Raw genomic sequence first — 18,435 nt, 5'->3', positions numbered from 1 at the left:
GGCACCAGGAGTGAAAATCAGCAGAAACAGACTCTCAGGTATTCAAAATGTGGGAGTTGAGTAATATTTTATAATCATGTCCAACAGAGTTCTTTTTCTTAAGCTCTTCATCCCAGACCCTCCAATTCTCCTTCAAATAATTTGGCCTTTATATGGATGTCATTAGAAACCACCTGATATTGACTAATGGATAAAACCAAATCTGTTAGTCAGAAGTTTCCCAAAATATGTGGATCATGTTAAGATCTTCAAGATGAAGCAGAATTTAGTGAATCACATTTAAGGAAATTAATTTTGGATTCATTTTTTGGATGGTAGGGTTGACCTTAACATTTTTTTTTTTTTCCTGCGGTACGCAGGCCTCTCACTGCTGTGGCCTCTCCCGTTGCGGAGCACAGGCTCCGGACGTGCAGGGTCAGTGGCCATGGCTCACGGGCCCAGGCGCTCCGCGGCATGTGGGATCCTCCCGGACCGGGGCACAAACCCGCGTCCCCTGCATCGGCAGGCGGACTCTCAACCACTGCGCCACCAGGGAAGCCCGACCTTAACATTTTTAGACAGTCTTTCAGAATTAATTTCCTGAAAGTGTACTTGTGGATGAATCAGTTCACATGCAGACAAGCAGTTATCTCCAGTAAGTTGGTTCAATTTTGTCTAGCTCTGATGTGTATACACATTTTCTAGCACACTAAAGTTGATTCAGTATTTTATATCTTGGCACAAACTTGCTTAGATGAATAATTATAAAAATGTAAATGTAGTCAAGACTGAGGTTCAAAAAACATTGAATTTTGAATTCGCTCTCTCAAATAGTGCTGAAGTTTTCAGTTTCACCGGAGCTCTGTTTGTATTAGTTGTGGTCACAAGAGCTGTAGAATGCCTTATAATTGCACTTTCATGGGTATTTTAAGATACACAGACTTTCCTCCCACTCTTCTCCAAAAGCATTCTTTGTAGTTCTCTGGTTACCTTAGTGATTCCAAAGTGGTACTGTGTATGGTCTATCTCCAAGGAGCCAAGTAATTCTTCAGCTGCTTTTCTGCTGCTCACAAACTTGCTCTTTGGAAAGGCCCTTTGTTTCAGAATGTAGTACCTAATTTAAAATAAGCAAAGAATAAATCCTGAGGTTGAGGTGCAAATAAAGAAAAATCTGGACAAGTGAGACAAAAGGAGGTATATATAGACTTCCACCCCTCCTACCAATATGTTCAATTTTCACAAAACTCTTGGCAGTAATAATGAGAATACGAGCAATAATTCCTTACTTTGGAATAATAGTTTGTACTTTTCATAGTGCTGTAGAGACCACCTCACTTGATTCTCGGCTCAATTAGGGAGGGAGGGAGGGAGAGATTAGGAGAAAGAGAAGGAAAGAGGCAGGCTTAAGTACATCTCTATCGTGCAGATAAGGAAACTGAAAAGCAGAGACGTTAAAGGTCTTTTCCAAGATTCCCTCACCCTAATGGTGAATTGGTGGAAAGCTAGAAATATACTTCTTAATTCTGACACAGGTACTCTTTCTACTCTACTCTACTTTGCTCACATTTGCTTGATCACCTACAATTTACACATTTAGAATTTGGGAAATAGAAAGCAAAGGTGCCTCTTCTGCCTTCTGCTGCACTCCCTGCTGGCTTCCTTCCTCTCACAGGATTGCTAGTAAAGCAACAGCCTGCTTGGATGGCAGCTACGATTAAGTACATACAACATTTCAGAGACTCAATTCAGCTTCCATATCGTTCTTCTCTATATATTTCTTCTATATGTGGGTCTATTATCCAGTAATAGAGATTTAAGGATATTACATCTACATAGATGTTGGATTTAAGGGGAAATAATAATGGAACTCTGTCATCATATATCTCACCGCCACCAAAACACATCGATCTGTAGTCTGGAGGATATCAACCAAACAAACAATGCATGCCTAAACACTCCAAGAGAAGAAAACGAAATGGACTGCCCCAGGCTTCTTGGATCCTGGGGTGTATGTTTACCTTTGTTTAAAATCAGCATACAGCGGTCGGTTTGGAAAACCTTCACTGCATATCCTGATTCCTTCCAAGACACCATTACAGCGCAGCTGCTGTAGAACCAAATAAGCACATCCATTACATCTGAAGAAAAACGGTCACAATGAGTCCATGTCTAAAAGAATGCTTACCCTAGATTTTGTCCTAATTGCTGCATCTGAGGTTAAAAGAGTTTGAATCTAGTGTTCTCTACATCATAGATAAGAGGATTCACTCACTCCCAGCCTCATGGCACTCAAAGTACCCATCCTATTATGTAGGAGTCTCCGAATAGGATTTACCTGGAATGAAACCTTTAGTTCACAGTTAGTCAAGATTTTATAAGCAAATACTCCTAGAAGATGAAAAAAATACATTTTTGCTAGAAGGTAAATGACTGGCATTATACTCATTTGCCAGCCAAAAACCAGCTAAAGAGGGAATAAAACACAAAAGAGAACTGGCATCTCCAAGTAAGAAGGGGAGGGATTACAAGAAGGGGGAATACAATGAAAGGGGAAGGTGAGAACAGCCACAACATTGTGTTTACTGTTCTGTATTAGGAAAGAATGGGCCACATCCCGGCCTACTTCTCTCCTGATTATCTTGAGAAAGCCTAAGTTCTATTCGATAGTATAAGCATTCTCCTAGTACCCCTTTGTTCCTGAGATGGAGCCCACTAGAACTGCAGCTGCAATCTCTGATAGGAGCCTTAGAAAAGCCAACCAATGAGCCACTGTATCTGGCTCTCAGCAAGGCTTCTGGAAGAAGCCAAGCAGCACTCTCCTAACAAAGACCTGCTAGAGTGTTATAAGGAGAATGGAATGAGATGATTCTCTGCTTATGCCCGGGGTCACAGAAATAAACTCTAAGCCATATATTCATAGTCCTGCACTCCCATCCCTTTCATAGACAGAAACAGATCATCTGTAAGAAGGAGCAGAAGTGGAGTTCTATGACACAATAGGGTCAAGCATGCTCATTCCCTTTAAGGACATATGAAGAACTGTTTTGATTAGATCATGAAGCTTTTCTTATGACTTTCTCTTAAGACTTAGGAAAAAAAAAAAAAAAACCTGCTGAAATCAGAGCTGATTCGATGGGAGTCAACTCTAATAGGTAACAGAATTGCTCCAAAATAGAGGTAGCTAATTAGATTCCTTGCTAGATGGAAGCAGTGTCCCTAGATGCATTAAGAAACCCAGCTGATAAGAAACAATGAGGCAAAAACATACAGCGTGAATGCACATGAAGGGTTTGCATTGCAAAAACTCAAACTGCAGCATCATTGTTTAGCATCACACTTTCCCAGAATAGGTCACAGGCTGTCAAGATGGGAGTCTTAATTACAGGAGGTTAATAAAAATGCAAGGTACTACAGAACCTCAGAAATCAGAATCAACAACATCTGGCTACATATTCCAAGGGTGATTAGTGCTCTGAAGACATAAGTGCTTGTCACATATACAACTTTGAGGCTGACAGCCTCCAACCAAGCTCCACAGAAGCCTGTAATTCCAAACAGAAGCCTGGGAATCTTCAAATCCAAGATGTAAGGAAAGTGATCCATGTAATTAATATCTGTAAAAACTTTGTTTTGTTAATTAAAAACATAAATAATTCACAACCACCTATCTATCTCATCACCGCCCTAGCACCATCCATTCATCAAAAAGTATTCACTACAAAAGCCAAGAAATGGAAACATTCTAAGTGTCCACTGATGGATGAATGGATAAAAAAGTTGTGGTATATGTGTATAATGGAATATTATTCAGCCATATAAAAGGAGGAAATCCTGCCATGTGTGATAACACAGAAGGACCTCGAGGGCATTATGCTAAGGGAAATAAGCCAGACAGAGAAAGACAAATACCATACAATCTCATTTATGGTTCTAGATATTTTCACCATTAGCTTCTTTGTCAAAAGTATTTTTGCTACAAATGTTTTCACTGCATAACTAATTGGCCATGCAGCAATTTTGCCATAAAAGATAGAATAACTGGTTGACAGTTTGGTTTCAACTGGTTGACAATTTGGTTTCATTTCTCCATTGACACAATACTCCCATTTTCTATACATGAATCTGAAAGAGGCTGAGGGCCTCAGAGGTGCAGAGTTGAACCCACATTTTCCATAGAACTTGGAACATCTACCAACAGACATGTGACAATATGCCAAGAACAAACAACAGTGTGGAAGGCTTTCATAACACAACACAAAGCTGTTACAAACATGTATCCTAGTATTTGGAAACCGATACCTCTCTCAATGAGGGAAGAAATTTTAGCAAAAAAGAAAATGTGTGATGCAGAACAAGGAGATGAATCAACAAGCCAAAAAATGTATAATGAACTATGAACAAAGACTTGGAAGATAAATGCTTAGGTTCAACCCACAAAGTAAAATCAGATATTTGTACCATATTGTCGTGAATCTACACACATTTTAAATTTATTCAAATATTTTATATTTCACAATAGTCTTTTTAATTTTGTTATTCATTTTTCACGTTTCATTATGTCCTTTTTAATGTCCCTCTTTTATTTTTTGTTATTTTATCTTTTATGACAAAATTGCCTTATGGCCAATTAGTTATGTGGGGAAAACGTTTGCAGCAAAAATGCTTGGGGCAAAGATGTTAATAGCAAAGAAGCTTATGGTGAAAATGCCAGACACACTCACTTAAATGTGGAATCTTCAAAAACCAAACAAACTCATAGAAAAAGAGATTCGATTTGTGGTTACCAGAGGTGGGGTGGAGGAGTGGAACTTGGGTGAAGGTGGTCAGAAGGTACAAACCTCCATTTTTAAGATAAACAAGTACAAGGGATGTAATGTGCAACATGATGACTATAGTTAACACTGCAGTATGGTATGTTGAAAGTTATTAAGAGAGTAAATACTAAGAGTTCTCATCACAAGGAAACATTTTTTTTCTCTTTCTTTTTTTTGTATCTATAAGAGGCGATGGATGTCAACTAAACTTATAATCATTTCATGATGTATGTAAGGCAAACCATTATGCTGTATACCTTAAACGTATAGAGTGCTGCGTGCCAATTATATCTCAATAAAATTGGAAGAAAAATAAAATACTTCTTAAAAAGTATCTACTGCCCAGAAGTACATAACTAAAGAGACAGGTAGTTTTAAGGAGAGGGAAGATATTACTATTATGAAGGAAGACTAGAGGGAGTTCTCAACAATTAGAAATGGATTTAGAAACTCTCTTTATGGTCAATTTAGATAATTTAGATCAAATGATTTCCTTTATGCTTAAATATCTACTTTAATCCCCAAATTGATTATTCAATCCCTTCTTATTATACTTTGCCCTTGTAGACAATGGCACAGAAGCTCATCCACATTTTAGCGTGAAATTCAAGGAGGAATTTAAATGATAATGTCAAGCATTCTAATGTTATCCAATTGAGTCTGCTTTGTGAAATCCTTCTGTATGTCCACTTGAATCTCAATTCAAAGGCAATCTTGAGAGGGTTTAAAAAACTCACTTTTAACTTATTTTAGCTTTTCTATCTGAAAATCTACCCTTATATAAAACAAACTGGTAAATATTTCATTAAAAGACATTCAACATAGCTTAAATCAAATGAATTTCCTAGTGTGGATTACAAAGAAATCTATTTACCTGACATTTTGTTCACATTGGGATTTATGCACCTCAAAAATGAGGTGCTGTTGATTTCAGGTTAGTCATCAACTTATTTAGGTTTTCCTAAAACAGAGACCATAACCAACACAAAATCACTTTGCAAATCATTAAAAACACCAATCTATGTCACAAAGGTCTCCATGTTGACCAACTTAGTCTTAAAGCCAGATGCATAGCAACAATAAAATAATGAATTCAACATTCTTCCCTGCTTACCAAAATACATTATTTCCTTCCCTTGACAAGTCAATATTTATCTGACTGACATAGTTCTGTTGTGTATCATATCTACCTGTTTTAAATTTGGTAGCAATACTTTATGAATGGACAATAAAATGGCTTGAAGAAAGAAACTGTTTCTCAAGTTTCCTGCCTGGAAAATTTTTATCTTAGCTCAGTTTCTCTGGAAGCAGAATCTGAGATGGAGATTCTCGTTCAAGAGATTTATTTGGAGAAGGAGGGAAGTACAGTAGGGCAGGGGGAGAAAAAAGCAGTGGTATGGACTCAGTTTAGTCTGAGTCCTGCAGAATCTCTGAGCACAAATGCACCAATTATACTACAGTTGGTACCTCCTTGAGACAAGGGAGGGGCCAGAATCTGAAGAGGAGAGTAAGGAGACAGATTAGCTTCCCATTCGACCAAGGGCAATTCTGGCAACTGTGAATTATTATAAGCTAATATTTTCATAAGTGGTAAGATGGGCTGATAAAGGGGATCTAAGTAGGACACTGACAGTGTCCACGAAAGTCCATTAATATCAAGATAATCTTTAACTTTTCCAACTTGGTTAACTTCAGATACTTTATCCTTATTTGAAGATGTAAAATTTCAAATAAGTAATAACATATGCAGATTGTGAGGTAGTTAATATATGAATAGATGCAATTAAAAATTACTTTATGCAGAGATGCAACCATTTGGAATGAAGCTCCTTTCTTGCCTTTCTTCTCCCCAAACTGTAGAGCTAAAAAAAGAAGAAGAAAAGCACTAAAAAGGCCCTTTTCTGTCACATTACCAAACCCTGCTGATGAAAGCATAAATGTGTCAAAGTTCTAGAAGCAATATGGCTATGTCTACCAAAAGCTTTAAAAATATTCATGTCTCAACACAAAAGTCTATTTCTGGTGCTTTTCCTTAAGGAAATAGGCAACTGTGCACAGATACTCACTGCAGCATTGTTTAGTCATTAAAAAAAAAAAAGCAAAAAATGTAAATGGTAACAAACGTCTACCAACAGGAGATTGGTTACTTAAATTATGAAAGAGTATGCGTACAATGAAACACTGTAATCTTTTAAAATGATGATGCAGATCCATAGAACTGGCATGGGAAGATTGCTTGGATTTATTTTGAGAGAAAAATTAGGCTACAAAATAGTTTGTATATTATGATACTGAGTGTGTATACATGTTTTTAAGTGTGATTGTATTATGGGTGACTATATACATAAAAAATGTTGGGTAGAGTATACACTAAAATATTAGCAATTGTGATCTCTCTATGTGAGATCAAAGGTAACTTTTATGTTCCTCTTTTTAGTTTTTCTATATTGTCTGTGTTTGGGGCAACACTCATGCATTACTTCTGCAATTTATAAAAACAATCTATTCCCACTTTCTTGAAGCAAAGGAATCTATGCTAAGCCAAACTGTTTTACAAACATTTGTGTAGCGCTAACTCATGAAGGTACAAAAGCATAACAACAAAACCCATAGGCAATCTGGAAAAAAAGGGCCAGCTGTCAATATGAAAAACTGACAAAATACTCTCTAGCTTGAGTAGCAACTGTGCTGAGGCAGATGTCATGAAGTTTAATCACTGATGTCCTATTGACATGCCCCAAGCCTTCCAAGTGAATCACTTGACTTCTTTGTACTTCCCCATGGAAAGGGGATATTACTACCTTCCTTTAATTTTTTAAAAGAATTGTAACTGGTTTACAGTACTTGGATTCTCCAGAAGAAAGTATGGTTATTATGAGTAATTTAATTGGGATGAGTCAGAAACTTGGAGGCAAGTCCTTTTTCAGGGGGTCCTTAAAAAATAATGAAAAAGGACATTCTGGACAATTCTCTTCTAGTTCAAAAGAACACAGCACACCCGGAAGAGTCAGAAGATAATTTCCTCTCTCATTCTCTGCCCAAACCACTCTCTGATTTCTTATGACCAGAGAATTACTCATCTGGGAGCCATACACTTATGTGGCCACTGTTTATCAGACTTCTCAGAGGTACTTTAGAAGCTATTAGAATCAAGCAAACGCACTACCTGCAGATTTTCAGGGTCCATACACAATAGATTCCATTTCTCAAGCTCCTCTTGAGGCGGGCCAACAGGATTTCAGGCATGCTTCTGAATTATGTCATCATGTGCTAATGCGGCTGGGAAGTGCTAAATTCTCTCCATTCCCTGGCCATGCCATCAGGAGTCCCAAAGCAGGCAACAGGGGACAGGAGTGAGCTTGAAGCTGGGTGTAAGACAAGAGGGTGAGAATGTCAGAAAGTAAGAGGACACATCCCATTTAAAGAACAGCTAGTACAGTTTGCCCCATTGCTACAAAGGCATCTGAAACCAGACTGGCCAGATTTTCTATTTTCCCATAATTTCCATTTTTCAAAAGAAAAAGGAAACCCAAATGTGTACGTGAGAACTTCCAATTTTTTTTTTTTTAATCAGTGTGGACCAAACGTGTTTGAAGACCAGTTCTGCTCAGGAGATGCCAATCTGGCAGCTATGAACTGTGACAACTGTGTCCCTCTGCTGCTGGCAGTAGTCCAGACGTGAGGGTAATGGCAGCAACCTGGCCTCTGTGTCCTCCAAGGCTTTGTATCACGGTGCAGAAGTCTGAATTGGATCCTGAATCCAGGTAGCCTGTCCATCTCTCTGTTTTGTTTGTTTCCAGAAGACAGTGAGAGTGGAATAGGCACGAGGCTAGTAAGCACAAGTCCTGTTTCCTACCTTGCCTTTGCCATTTAGTAGTGTTAAATTAATGAAGCAAGGAGGCCATCAGACTGAGGTGGCTCTAATGCTGTGTGGCAGCCTATGTAAGCAAACAAAATCTAAGTCTGTTAATGCCCCAAGGTTACCAAATCAAAATGCTAAGGACAACCAATCGCAAACAGCCAACTGGGCTTTAGATACAGCTAATCAATAATTTCTTCACTTTGCTTCTACCTTTTTTCTATAAAAGTCTCTCCCTGAGCTCCTGTGGGTGGAATGCTGTTAACCACTTCTGATTTGGTGCTGCCCAATTTCAATTGCTTTTTCCTCAAATAAACTCTTAAAAATTGTAATATGCCTGAGTTTATCTTTCAACAGTAGATTTGTGAAACTTTAATTCTGTACTTGCTCCTATAAGATAGGGAGAGATTTCCCTTTACATGAATCTAAAAGGGCTAGGACAAGGATTGAGTAAGATAATGTATCTAAAAGGGCTTTGTAAATTACAGACTACTAAACAAGATTGGTTGTTAGTTGGTCAGCAAGTATTTATGGAGTGCCTGCTAAACAGGCATCTGCTACATGCTTGAGGATACACTTGAACAAGTGAGACATAATCTCTGCTCTCATGAAGCTTACAAAAACCCCATTACTATAATATAAAAGCACTGTGAAAGAGAATTCCAAGATATTTGGGGGATATGTATTAAAGGAGCTTGTTATCTCTCCCAAATCACTTATCAAAACATGGTTTTCTGCTGTCTCTTCAGCTTGGTTAAGTAGAAGATAAAAGCAGGCTGGAGCAGTCTCCTTGAAATCTCTCTACCTTAGAGCACCATTTCCCCGAAAAACCACCAGCCAGAGGACGGAAAGGCTAATAAGAGGGGATGACGTAGACCACAGGGATCAAACACAGATATCACAGGAAAGAAGCCAGGATTTTATAAGTGCTGAGGCAGACATGGGTTCCATTTGGAGGCTGAAAAATTGAGGAAGATTTTTCAACTCACCAGTGTTGGTACTGATGTAATTTTCGAAGAGTTTTGCCAGGAGTCTGTTGGACGACTTCTGAAATACAGCCACCACTGTTTCATTAAGAAAGGCTTTGTTCTTTTCAAGCCAGCCACTGATGTTATAAGGCACCTTTGGAAAGGCATGCAGTTCAGGTAACAAAAGAGGTGAATGCATATGTTACTTAGAAAATTGTGTATTCCTTTTAAAAAAATCGTAAATTGTGTGGGTCCTTTAATTTTAAATCAGTTTGATGTAACAGTACTGAATAAATACTCCAGAAATCTATGTGCAACCCAAAGAGATGCTCAGGCTTTACCATTTACATTGTGGAAAGAAAGGACGAGAAGGGGAGGGAGGGAGAGGGAGAAAGAATCAGGGAGGGAAAGAAACACCAAGGAGAGGTAGGAAGAAATAGATGGCGTTTCCAGGAGAAACAATTCACATCAGCCCTCCTTCATAGGCAAGAACAGATGCAATAAAACAACTGTCTCTGACACACAGTGAGCATTCCAAAAACATTATCAATGATATTTTACTATAAATATCATTATAATTAATATTCAAGGATATCAAAGAAGAGATTTACAAGCATATCTAGGTACAACCGGCAGGTCATTTTTAGGTCAAAGTATTATTTTATCCTTCGTCAGTTCTCTTTTTGTGCCATTCAGAATTACTGACCAGAAGCATAAAAGCAGAAAGAAGGGGCATGCGCACGCACACATACACACACACACACACTCCAGTGGGGAAATGAGGAGAGGGAGTGAGGGTTATTAGGAATCTTTGTTGGTCATAGTTTGGAGACCATTACTTCACAGTACTCTTTATGAGAGAAGGGAAAAAAAATCTTCAATAAAAAGATCAATTGAAATCACTCGTTCACACAATGTTAAGTTGAAAGGAAGGACAAGTAAGGAAAAGCCCATGTCTTTGATGGTCTCCATAACTTTCTGAAGCTGTCTTACTTTGAGTTGGGGTGACAGAGTCGATTTTGAGATTTTTGACCTCTGTTTTTATAGTATGGGTGTTTCATATCCTAAGTGCTAAAAGGCTATACCAACTTTTTTGGGGGACCTAAGATTTATTTTGTTCATCTCTTTAATCTAAACTTTACTTATGTATTATCTAAGGATTTGGGCTGAGTACATTTGAAACAGAGGCAGGAAAATTCAGGGCTGAGGGTCTAGAGGTAACTTACCACTCCTGCACAATGGACAAGGTCAAAGTGAGCTTCATCTTTCTTCTTATTGTCAGGCTTGGGCTTCTGGAAATGAACTGGCTTTCCAAAATGGTTGTCAGAAAGTTTGGTCTTGAAAGTCACATCTGCAGCCTGATGAAACATACATTCCTCTTCAAGGATGGAAAAGATGCCCATTGGCTGTTGGAGATACAGATGAACAGCAGCTGAAAAAAACACCAGTAAGCAGTATTTTCAGTAGAGGGTCAATGTAAATTCTTTCCTGTGAACCTAATTAGTTGACAAAGAGAAAGGAGCTTCACTACATATAATTAGCCAATCATCCATTCAACAAATATTTATTAAATACCTACTAGGTACCAGGCACCAGCAGGAGCTGGGGATGAAGCCATGAGCCACATTCACAAAGTGTCTGTCCTCAGGGTACTTACATTCTAGTGGAGCAGACAGACAATAAACAAGTAAACACTAAATAAATAACTTAGTTTCGCATAAAGGCTCTGAAGAAATCATGCAAAGTAAAGAGAGAGAATGACTGGGGCTATGTGAGAGCTATTTTAGTAGGAGAGTCCAGTAAAACCCTCTGACCTGAATGAGAAGAGCAAATCCTGAGAAGACCTGTGCACAACTGTACTGGGCAGAAAAATGAAGAGTGCAAGGGCCCTGAGGCAGGAGCACCCTTGGCAAATTTCAGGTCCTACCAGGGGCAAGTGTGGACAGAGCAGAGCTAGTCGGAGAGAGTGCGTGGAAGGAGAGATGCAGTACTGGATCCCAAAGGCTTTATAGGCCATGGTAAGACATTTGGATTTTACTTTAAGCGTAATGGGAGGCCTTTGGAGATTTTTTAAGTGATGTGATTTAATTAATACTTGAAAAGGATTATTTGTTTAGGAAGGGGTTGGCAAAGTAAAGCCTATGGGCTAATCCTGCCTATGGTCTGTATTGGAAAGCCGGTGAGCTAATAATGGTTTTTACATGTTTAAAGGGTTGTTTAAAAAAGCAACCAAGAAAGGATATGTGATAGAAAACTGATGACAGCATCAGAAAGCTTTTTCTCTAAAGGGCCATATAGTAAAGCTCTTAGACTTTGTGGGCCACAGAGTCTCTGCTGCTCCTTTGCCATCAACTCAGTCATTTCAGTCCTGAAAGCACTAATTGATGATATGTAAATAAAACAGTTGATTGATAGTGTTGGAGACTGTGAGAGGTCACTGAAACGTGATGCTGGTGGAGAGTAGAGCTGAGTCATAGCTTGCTGATGGATAGAACGTGGGGTGTAGTAGAAAGAGGAAGGATGACCAGGTTTTGGTTTGAGCAAATGGGTAGTGGATGCTGCCATTAACCAATATAGGGTATATACAGATGGGGAAAAACAGGTATGGGTGGGGGGGAAAGATGAAGGATTCCTACATTTGCGAATCTATTTGTGGATTTGTATGTTCATTTATCTACTCCACAAACATTTTTGAAATGCCTTCTATGAACAAATCACTGTGCCAAACACTTTGGGCTCTGGCTGCAGAGCATCTAACTGAGAAGACAACACATGCACATAATATGTAGACTACAAAGCAAACAGAAAATATCATGAGAGTTCCAAGATAGAACCATGACCCCTTGGTCCAACAACATAGATTTCATGATTCTCTACCAATCCTTTGTACCTAAGAACCACAAATGCTCAGGTTTGGGAGAGACATAGGTCTGGCCCAACCCACCGAAAAGCTCCTTGAATTCCATTTACAATTTCTCTCTAAAAAGTAGGTTAGCCTATGCTTGAATATTTTCATGGAGAAGGAACACACCAACTCCGAGTCAAGGCTCTGGCTGGGTGATATATGAAAAGAAAATTTTTTTGTGGTTTAGAATCCTTTGTTCAAAATTATGCCACTGGAGCATACGAATGGGTCTAATTTGGATTATTACATTCTTGAAGAACATGTTTTTTATCCACCTGAGTCTATCATTCTAATATACGGACTATGGTTTTCTACCTCTTTTGTCTAGTCTCATAGACTTAGAATCTGCACTTTATAGAAAATGTATTGAATGACATTCCATCAATAACTCTTGTACTGAAGGGCTCTGGCACATCTTCTTTCTTCCCAAGCATCCAGGTGGGGGATGATGCAGTGAGTAAATATGCAAAGTCTTGCTCCTGGCGGCACTGACCTTGCAAGTTCTTGGCAAAGTGAGAAATGTGGAGGAGAACAAGCAGGAGGAAGGAGAACCTGATAAAACTAAACAATTGAGTCACCGGTACAGGGTCTTAGAGGTGTGGACTCCATCTTGTATTGCATTATTTTCCTACCACAGAAATAGTCAACCTTCAGTGAACACTAGAATGAATCATTTAAAAATGTAAGCATCTCCTGGGATGGTGCCTGTTAACAAGAGGGATGTGGCAAAGCCTCACAGGGAGCAGCAGCCCCCATCTCCAGCAGAGCCACCTTCCATACATGAGGACCATCGTGTCCCTGGGACACCAATGAAGCCATCTTCTGTTTGGAGATGAATGGATGTTTTATGCAAAGCAAGTAGATGTCACAGCTCAAAACATAACAATTAAACCACTGAGGAGGGAAAAAACGCTATTTCTTCAGGGTCTTCTCTATTTCTCCAATGCTTAGGAAGTATAAAACCCCTAATAAATTTGAGGGCTTCTAGCAAATTAATTTCCAAATAGGTCAGGAAAAAAAGTAATTGTGTTCTGTCCCGTAGCATCAATTGTCTTCTAGCACACAGTATATGGTCTAAGTCAGTTGCCCTGACTCTGAACATTAATGCTGTAACCTCTCCTTCTTCAAATCTTATCAATTCTGCCTTCCTCTCCTTTTACATCTGTTACTTTCTTATTATTTCCATGTCTGCTGTCCTGATTCAGGGCCTCTATTCCTCACCTGCTGTAATAGATTCTTAATTGCCCTAACTCTAGCTTTCCTCCCATCCCAGACCCCATACATAAACCCACCAGATTAAACCCAAGCATCTCTGACTGCCCCATTGCCCGATGTGGAAACTTCTCTGGCTCCCCATTGCCTAAAAAACTGTCAAAATTCATTAAGATCCCTTCACAGCCTGACCCTCCTTTTTTACTTCTAGATATTTCGGTCTGTATACTCTGAGCTCTAAGCAGATTTTGAAATGTGTCCATTGCTTTCCTGTCTCTAAGGCTTTGCTCTTGCCTGTCCCTTCACATGCTCACTATCTTCCTCTTTTCACCTGCTGAAATTATATCCATTTCTTCAGACCCAGCTGAAAATTTACCCCCCTTCCCAGCAGGCCTTCCTAGATTCCTGCAGGCAGAGGTGACCTCTGCTCTTCTGAGCTCTGTGGGCCTTTGTCTGTGCCTTTACTGCATTTATCCTGACACATATTTCTACATTTATTAGACTTACAAATATCCTATTTGACTGCATACATCCTAAGGGCAAGGGCTGTTTTTAACAAATGCTTAAGTTTTCCACAGCATTTCATTCAAAGTTTTATAAATAGTAATGTAGTATTAGGCCTAAAATTAAGGTCCAATATTTTGTGGGCTTTGACATCAGGGGAACACCAGGAAAGCCTCAAATGACCTGATCAGGGGTTCCCTTCCCCATGTTCTACAGTGGGTTAGGTCCTCCAGCCATGCAACATTCTTTATCATGGGAACAGGCACAGAGCCTGCTTCTTCTTTTTTTTTTAAATTTTATTTATTTATTTATTTTTGGCTGCATTGGATCTTTGTTGCTGCACACGGGCTTTCTCTAGTTGCAGCGAGCGGGGGCTACTCTTCGCTGTGGTGCACCAGCTTCTCATTGCAGTGGCTTCTCTTGTTGCGGAGCACGGGCTCTAGGCGTGCAGACTTCAGTAGTTGTGGCACACGGGCTCAGTAGTTGTGTCTCATGGGCTCTAGAGCGCAGGCTCAGTAGTTGTGGTGAACGGGCTTAGTTGCTCTGCGGGCATGTGGGATCTTCCCGGACCAGGGCTCCAACCCGTGTCCCCTGCATTGGCAGGTGGATTCTTAACCACTGCGCCAACAGGGAAGTCCCGAGCCTGCTTATTCTTGAGCAAGGGATTTCAGTTACCCACAAGCCCATATTCAAACAAGACAATCACATCCTCCAGTGGGAATCAGTGTCACCTCACCCTATTATTACTACAAAGCCCGGCTCCCACAGCTCTCGCTTTTTCATTCTGCTCCCAAGTGTAACTTCCATGTGACCTCACATGGCAGGCAGTGTCCTCCTCCTCCAGGCTGTGAGTATATGTGACTTACAAGCTGCTGTCAATCTCATCTGTCCAGTGTCAGGGGTCATATGTTCAGCCATTCCCATAACCCTAGGATAGGAATCCCTCTCTCAGCAGTGGAGTGAGGAGGAAGTGATCAAAACAAGTAGTTGCTAAATACATTTACTTGTTAAACTTTGGAAACTAGTAAAATTTTGGTCTTAAGACATCTTTGCAATTATATCCTCAGTACCTTGAGTGCCAGGATGATGTCTCTGGTTTGTGTTTCTCACAACCTTTAGCATAGTAGGCCCTGAGGTGACTAAAATCTAGGTCCTCAGCAAATTTCTGTTAAGGAATTGATTGATAGGCGAACACTAAGACATACAGGTTCAAGCTGTGGGACCTGGGCTGCTTTGCTGTGGGCAATAGTTAGGCAGAAAGTAAGAGTTGTGAGCCAAAAAACACAATGTTATATGTTTAAAGAAAATATTTATGTGCATACAAGGGATAACTAACTAGATATTAATGTGGTTCATTTTATAATAAAAACACCAGAATTAGCATATCCAAAGAACTCTACTTGGGAGACAACAACAGTCATTGCCAGGATGCTACCAGGATTTAAATATTTTAGAAACTTCTATGGGATATCTGACACCTTTGACTATTGGCATGTGGAAACATCCTGTTGTCTGACCATGGATCATTGCATAGAAACAATCACAAGTTATTTGGGTCAAGTCAGACAAATAAGGTGAAAAATGTGACAAAGTTGGTAATAAAGTTTGGACTCGAAAACAGTTAAGATGATCAGTATTAAAGTTAATTTTCTCTCAAAGATAGTAACAATCTAACAATTTATCCCAATCCCTGTCCCATGAGGGACTTTTTCCAAAAGGGCTGAATTGTTGGAAGAAGGACGTAGCCTCTCAAGGTGACTCATTGAAGGGGCAACAGTTTTTAAATATATAATTTTGGATGTATTTGTTTTAAAAAATAATAAAAATAATCTCTTTACCAATACCTAATGTAAAACCATAAATGTAATCAATGTTAATACTTTGATATGTAAATTATTGATGCTCAAGTTCTAAACAAACTAGAACATTTCAAGTAATCAGATAAGTGTGAGCTAATCCTGTAATAGATCTGTTCACTGCATATGTATAGAAGATTACTGTATGTTTGAAGACCAAATTAACAAAGTTGGTATGAAAATACTTTTTTTTAGTTTGATATAAACTTTTCTGTACATGTAAAAACACAAAACTTACATGTATGAAAATCTCTCTTTTCCTGATATACACACACACAGATGCATTCTATAAGACATATTACATGTACTGATGTATTTTAGCTCCTTTGAAAACTTCCCATGATGCATTCTGTTTCAAGGAGTGAGTTTGATCATTAATATTTCCTACAAATTTCCTTCACGTACCTGAGCAAACACAATGATCTTTTCAAAATATAGAATCGTTTCAAGAAACATTTTGGTATTCTGCATTTGCCTGACCTGAACACCTTTGAAATCATTCACAGGAAAACAAAGACTTATCTTTTCCTTCTATCATCTGCTCAGTTTTGTTTCTTTTTTCTCATTTTATCATATCAGTAGAAAGTACAACAGGAAATTACATCTAGGTTGCTAGTGTCTTATTTAGAATAACCTTGTCATAAATAAGATAACAGGCTTCAGATCAACTACAAATCAGTAGCATTCACAGGGCTATTAGGATCTGAATAATGTCTGCATCCCACCTTCCTGCCTGAACACAGTATCTTGTCATAATCAGAGTAAGTAGACATTATAGGTGACAATTGACCAAAGTTAAATCTGCCCCTAGAAGGGGCTCCAGTTCTATTGTTTCATTTCTAATTAGGAAACTATAGCTTTAATAATGCCACCAAATATTTACCAGATCATGGTTAGGTCATTATTATCATTATTTTTAATCAGCTCACAAGCTGGTTCATTATCATTATTTTTTTAATCAGCCTGTCCTCCCCTCAGGAAGTTCACTGGTTATAAAACAAGAAAAATCAATGTGATGTCCACTCCTGTTAGGAATAATGGCTACTATCAAGGAAGATTTAGTTTCATCTAAGTCTAACATAAAATGGGTGGGACAGTGATTGATACAATCTGGACCCCACAAAGGACAGTGAAAGGTCAGTCACCCTTGCCGCTTCCTGACAGGGTTGCTGAGAATCAGATATGACAGCATAGCATAGCTTCCTAGACCTGTGTCCAGAATTCACTGCAATCCATGGCTATAGCAAGACACAAGGGCATGTAGCTGTTCACACCCCACCATGGTTGCTCCCTTGGACAAAGCCACAGGAAAAACCATACTGAATTTCCCCAGAAAATCTGGTTTATCTTTTCCAGAACACATGGAAATAGTTCAAAGTAGAGGAACATCATCGAATTCAGAAACCATACACTGCAGCTAATTTACTAATAAGCCATGAAGTATTGTCATAAATTACTTAAACTAACTGGTACTTGTCCAATTAAATGAACAAACTACATCCTTCAAGGTAGAGGCCTTGAGGATTTATGGCAATGGTTTGTTTGCATGCTAATTTGCCAAATTTCGTTAAGCTGCTCTGGGTCTACTCACGCACCTTATGTTAATCAGCCAGGCCCTACAGGGTTCATCTTTTCAGCTCTGTGTTTTTCCAGTCAAGAACAGGACCCTTTTTCATCTCAACAAGCTTCCTCACCTATTAACAGTGGAGGTCATGCGTAAGCAGCAAATGTGTAGCGACAGTGTGAGTTAGAGATGATGGAGTAGGTAACTGACGTGAGAGTTTAGTTACGATGCCACGTTGCTGCACAAAAAAGAACATTAAGAGAACATGTGCAGAGCTCTCCTGCCCTATTTCCCATCCCCTTCACAGAGCCTGGGTCCTGACATGGATCAACATGGCAGGCAGGGACAAGTCTCCTTAAACGAAGATGGATGAGGAGAAAAACACGCATCACCTTCTCAATGAGATCTTTGCAGGCTTGCAAGTCCAGGACAAACTCAATGGACACCCAGTCAATGCCTTCTCTCCTCTTTTCCTCTTGCTTCAAAACCAGCATGTGCTGACTGAAGAACTGTTGTAAATTTTCAATGGTAAAATTAATGCAAATTTCTTCAAGGCTGTTATACTTCAAGGCTGTGATTAGGTAGGAAGAAGAGATAAAAATAAAATTGAGAAAATGGTTATTATTGAAGGTGATGGTTAATTAACTTAATTGTGGTGATTATTTCACAGTGTATATGTGCACCAAATCATTAAGTTGCGCTACTTAAATATATACATTTTTTAGTTGTCAAATATAACTCAATAAAAAAATGAAATAAAATTGAGGTCCACTT

The 18,435-nt window shown here is 39.0% G+C and overlaps 1 protein-coding gene across 1 annotated transcript in view; it reads right to left on the bottom strand.

The window, feature by feature from the left end:
- The window catches only part of MYH15 (myosin heavy chain 15), a 172,509-nt gene that overhangs the window by 93,221 nt on the left and 60,853 nt on the right, over nucleotides 1-18,435 (bottom strand). The window contains 8 exon segments of the mRNA XM_073804646.1: nucleotides 970-1,093; nucleotides 1,998-2,117; nucleotides 5,673-5,703; nucleotides 5,706-5,754; nucleotides 6,588-6,655; nucleotides 9,642-9,774; nucleotides 10,847-11,026; nucleotides 18,054-18,224. Of these exon segments, the coding sequence (XP_073660747.1) occupies nucleotides 970-1,093; nucleotides 1,998-2,117; nucleotides 5,673-5,703; nucleotides 5,706-5,754; nucleotides 6,588-6,655; nucleotides 9,642-9,774; nucleotides 10,847-11,026; nucleotides 18,054-18,224 (876 nt within the window).

The sequence above is a fragment of the Tursiops truncatus genome, chromosome 4 (assembly GCF_011762595.2).
Source record: "Tursiops truncatus isolate mTurTru1 chromosome 4, mTurTru1.mat.Y, whole genome shotgun sequence".
NCBI lineage: Eukaryota > Metazoa > Chordata > Mammalia > Artiodactyla > Delphinidae > Tursiops > Tursiops truncatus.
The sequence above is the reverse complement of the archived record's forward strand: the minus strand, read 5'-3'. Positions and strand labels throughout refer to the sequence as shown.